The 5,361-nt window shown below is 42.4% G+C and overlaps 1 protein-coding gene across 3 annotated transcripts in view; it reads right to left on the minus strand.

Moving 5' to 3' along the window:
- Window positions 1-825: 825 nt before the first annotated feature.
- Window positions 826-5,361, minus strand: part of ENOX1 (ecto-NOX disulfide-thiol exchanger 1) — a 297,621-nt gene continuing 293,085 nt past the window's right edge. For 2 of the 3 annotated variants that reach the window (XM_029210361.1, XM_029210362.1), the window contains one exon: window positions 843-1,795. In XM_029210361.1, the coding sequence (XP_029066194.1) occupies window positions 1,664-1,795 (132 nt within the window). In that variant the 3' untranslated portion in view covers window positions 843-1,663. Of the gene's footprint in view, window positions 1,796-5,361 lie in introns of all 3 variants that reach the window. The other variant, XM_029210363.1, reaches the window with a different exon arrangement.

Consider the following 5,361-nt stretch of genomic DNA (forward strand, 5'->3'; position numbering starts at 1 on the left):
CACTTTTGGGAAAATGTATTTTTCCCATTGAACTATGAGCTCACTGGGGGGGGGGGGGGTGGGTCCTTTCTTACTCAGCTCCATATTCATGGGTTTAGCACTGAGCCTGAACATAACATATGTGTAGATATTTATGGGAGGCATGAATAAGAACCTTAATTTATCAGGGCTCAATAAAAAGAGCCTGAGGACAATAATGTCCAATAGGGAATTATGAATGTCTTTTCAGAATTTCAAAGAACATTCACTGTTCAGCTGTCTTCCTAAAAACTGTTTCATTTAAAATTAATCAATATCTTGAATACTTGTCTATTTTTAATAATTTTTATGTAAGGAAGCAGGAAGGAGATACAATTTAAAGCCCTAGTCTACTTGTAATTAAAGAAGGGAAGCCCAAATTCTCTCTAAACTGTTGGTCCAAGTGTGAATTCTTTAATTCCTTTTCTAACTTGTATGTATTCCAGAAAACATACAAATAAGTAAATCCAGGAATTAATAATATTAATTGGCTACTTTGTTCCTATGCATGAGGACACAAAACAACGGTAAAATTTATGTTGATTACATTTGGATGTCATATCATCTTGGTATTTTCAAATACTATCTGTCTATCTATTCTAATGCTGTATAATCTCCTTTTCTTAGTACTTTCCACTTTATGATTTTTATATATTCCTGTTTGAAATAACATTTTGTCTCAATGTCACTCATGCATTTATTTAATCATTTACAAATGATGGTCTGTGAGATGGGACTGAATAATGTGAAAAATATTTCTTAAGGAAGAATGAAAATATATCAAAGAACAAGTTGCAAAACCAATATGGCAGAAGTCATATTTATTGAAAAAAATTAATATCTTTGCTATAAAATTTGTAACAGGAATATTTACTAAATGTTTATTTTGATGCAGAAACCTGAATTTTATACCAAGTACAAGACAGTAGCACTAGTTTTTCTTTTATTTACATTTTATGAAAATTGTTATGCCGTCCATGTTAAAAGAACTTATGATGGAGAACTGTTACATTAGAAAAATAATATTCTTGGTAAAGCATTCTCAAGGAGGACAATCACATCTTCTGCCTCTTCAATAAGGCAGAAGTCCCTATAACAGCATATAACTTAATTTACAAAATACAGTAACTGTTCAGACACATATTCAAGTTTTCTTTTGGTATGATTTATTTTCCTCACTGTAAAATTACTTTTTTTCTCTCTCTCTCTTTTTTTTTTTTTTACTAAAACAGAAAGACTTTCAGGAAAATGTCATTGAATGATTTCAGCTATAGATTACATATACAACAACTCTGTAGCCTAGCAACAACCATTGCCACACCATCATTAACTTTAAATATTTTACTTGGTGAGCTATTCTCAAACGTAGCATATTTTAAGGTTTTGCCATCATGACTGTGGAATCGTTGGTTTTCGTAGCAAACAGATCTGTCACAGTATGAAGCTTTGCTTGTTTTAGGGAACTGGTACACAATTACATTTCCACTCACAAGAGAACGCCACAGATGTAACTAAAGTCAGGCTCTGATGGCTCCATAAAGGTCCTGCGCTGGACCAGCCCCAAACCTCCTGGGCTCACACTGCACAGCCCTGGCTGGGTTCAGGCAGTTTCATATCCAGAGACTTTGCTGCTCTTCACAGTTAGTTAGGTAGTTTTAATTCCTTCAAAGGCACACAACTTCCACCTTTTTTCCAGCGTTGCTCCCACGCCTGTGAATTCCTGTTTAAACATGCGCGGCAACCTCATCAAAAGCATTTCGATTTCGTTTGCAGATATCTGTTAGAAAGGAAGAAAAGTCACTCTTGGGAAACAAGGAGGCAGGGGGTTGAGTGAGGACATGCTTTCCCAATGAGACAAACATGTAGCTTCCTACTAGGCTGTAAAGTAATGTTCTTTATAAAAGGGGCACAAGTTAAAGGGCTGAATGTGATTAGCTTCGTCATCTCCTGGGCAGCTGGTGGGAGGGGGGCATGAGACAAGTGGGTGGCAAGTTTCAGGTTCACCCTTCATATGGATGGCTACCTTACTGACAGCACCATGCCTGAACAGCCCTCCCTAGATAAAAAAAGAGAGGGGGCGGGATTTACGATGGCTCAGAGCAAACTGAACGCCACTTGGGGAAAGCTACCACTCCTCTGATACAAAGGGCAGTACTTTTATCTAACTTGGTGAGGGCCAGAGGGCATGTCGGTGGATTTCTTGCCACCCTAACTTTCTCTTAACTTTCACAGGGACCAGAAGACCATAAAGGTTTGGGAATAAAAATGAAAGCCAGCACCCACAGCAATAAAAGTCTCAAGGTCCATCCAGTCATAAAACCCAGGTAGGTTTTTTAAATGCAGGTTTTTTTCTTCTCCCAACTTTTATTACATATATTTTTATACCAGTAATTAATTCATTTTTTCTTAAATAAAGAACAAAACAACCACAACGCTTTTACTCTAATGCAGCCATTGCTCTTTTTTTTTTCTGGGTTCGCATCCTAATCCATGCATATATGTAGGGATCTCAAATAGCAAGTTCACTGAGATCCTGGAAATGGAGGTCTGACATTTCTGTTTAAATTCCGTATCGCACTATTGTTACGATCCAAATGACCCTACCAAGATGATAGTTTCTCTAAGTAAGTCTCAACAGGGGGGATGACAACATTTAGTAAGGATGTGTGAAGACTACTGGCCTAGCACAGATTTGGGCACATAGAAATGTTCAGTGAATAAGACCTCATTATTTTTCATGGTACAGTCATCACTGTATGGATATCATTTTACAGACTATACGTTACTTTCCTTTTAACAGTTAAGAGAGACCAGGGACTTCCCTTGTGGTCCATTGGTTAAGACTCTGCACTTCCAATGCAGGGGGTGTGGGATCGACCCCTGGTCAGGGAACAAGGATCCCACACACATGCCATGTGGCCAAAAAAAACCCAACCAAACAAACAACAACCAATTAAGAGAGACCAAGCAAACAACTGATACCACAGAAATACAAACAATTATATACCAACAAATTGGACAACCTAGAAGAAATGGACAAGTTTCTAGAAACATACAACCACCAAAACTGAATCAAGAAGAAATAGATATTTCGAACAGACTGATCGCTAGAAATGAAATAGAATCTGTAATTAATTGAAAAAGAAAAAAAAAAAGCCTCCCTGCAAACAAAAGTCCAGGACCAGATGGCTTCACTGGGCAATTCTACCAAACATACAAAGAAGAACTTATACTGATCCTTCTCAAACTCTTCCAAAAGATTGAAGAAGGAACACTCCCGAAGTCATTCTATGAAGCCACCATCACCCTGATACCAAAACCAGACAAAGGCAATATAAAAAAAGAAAATTACAGGCCAATATCTTTGATGAATATACATGCAGAAATTCTCAACAAAATACTAGCAAACTGGGTCAGAAGACTAGATATCTAGGATGGCAAGGTGAGAAGGACTCATCTTGCCATGGCTGGCTTTGAAGACAGAGGCAGGGAGCCACGACTCAAGGAACACAGACAGCTTCTAGAAGCTGGACAAGGACTCCTGCCAGTGTTGCTGAGGCATCCTGCATCACTCAGAATCCCAGCGGTTACCCAGTTGGTGCTGAAGGAAGTTCTGTTATAGATGCACAATTAGACTTCCTTACTGCTACTGTGAAGGGGTTCTGTTGAGCCTGTCGATACGGCACTGGTTTGTAAAAAAATCTATCAATCAATCAGTAATTAAGAGTATGTACATCATGAAGATGGCAGAATAGAAGGACCTTGAGCTCACCTCCTGACATGAGCACACCAAAATCACAACTAACTGCTGAACAACCATTGATAAAAAGACTGGAACCTACCAAAAAAGATATTCTAATCCAAAGACATAAAGAAGAAACTCAGCGAGATAGTAGAAGGGGCACACTTGCGAAATAATCAAATCCCATATCCCCTGGGTGGGCGACCCACAAACCGGAGAACAATTATATCGCAGAAGTTCTCCCACAGGAGTGAGAGTTCTGAGCTCCATGTCAGACTCCCCAGCCTGGGGGTCCGGCATTGGGAGGAGGACTTCCCAGAGCATTTGGCTTTGAAGGCCAGTGGGGCTTGAGTGCAGGAGATCCACAGGACCAGAGGAAACAGAGACCCATTCTCACATGATTTCGTGTGTGTACCAAGACCCAGGGCAAAAGCAGTGACTCCATAGGAGCCTGGGTCAGACCTACCTGCTGGTCTCGCAGGGTCTCCTGGGGAGGCAGGGGGCAGCTGTGGCTCACTGTGGGGACAAGGGCACTGGTGGAAGAGGTACTGGGGAATATTCATTGGCGTGAGCTCTCCTGGAGGCTGCCACTTTGGCACCAAGACCTGACCCCAACCGCCTGTAGGCTTCAGTGCTGGGACACCTCAGGTGAAATGACCAACATGGCGGGAACAGAGCCCCACCCACCAGTGGACAGGCTGCATAAAGACTTCCTGATCCCACAGCCACCTCTAGACATGCCCCTTGACATGGCCCTGCCCAGCAGAGGGCCAAGACCCAGCCCCACCCACCACCAGTGGGCAAGCATCAGCCCTTCCCACCAGGAAGCCTGCACAAGCCTCTAGGCCAGCCCCACCCACCAGGGGGCAGACATTAGAAGCAAGAGAACTAGGATCCAGCGGCGTGCGGAACCAAGTCAGCAAACGCAGATCAGAACCTACCCTGGGACCAGCTGGTCCCCTGGCCCTTGGGTGACAAGAAGGGAGTGTATTGCTGGGACACATAGGACATCCCCTACAGAGGGCCACTTCTCCAAGGTTAAGAAACATAACTAACTTCCACATACATAAACATACAAATAGAGATTGAGACAAAATGAGATGGCAGAGGAATATGTTTCAGATGAAGGAACAACATAAAACCCCAGAAGCACAACTAAGTGACATGGAGATAGGCAATCTACCCGAGAAAGAATTCAGAATACTGATTGCAAGGATGAGCCAAGAACTCAGGAAAAGAATGGATGCACAGAGTGGGAAGTTACAAGTTTGTTTGTTTGTTTGTTTGTTTTGCAGTACATGGGCCTCTCACTGCTGTGGCCTCCCCCTGGCACGGAGCATAGGCCCCGGACGTGCAGGCTCAGCGGCCACGGCCCACAGGCCCAGCTGCTCCGCGGCACGCGGGATCCTCCCAGACCGGGGCACGAACCCGCGCCCCCTTCATCAGCAGGCGGACTCCCAACCACTGCGCCACCAGGGAAGCCCAAGAGAAGTTACAAGTTTTTAATAAAGAGTTAGAAAATGTAAAGAGCAACCAAACAGAGTTGAAGAATACAATAACTGAAATGAAAAACACTAGAAGGAATCAATAGCAGAATAAAT

Source organism: Monodon monoceros, unplaced genomic scaffold (assembly GCF_005190385.1).
Source record: "Monodon monoceros isolate NGI ecotype Baffin Bay Population unplaced genomic scaffold, NGI_Narwhal_1 Super_Scaffold_8, whole genome shotgun sequence".
Lineage (NCBI taxonomy): Eukaryota > Metazoa > Chordata > Mammalia > Artiodactyla > Monodontidae > Monodon > Monodon monoceros.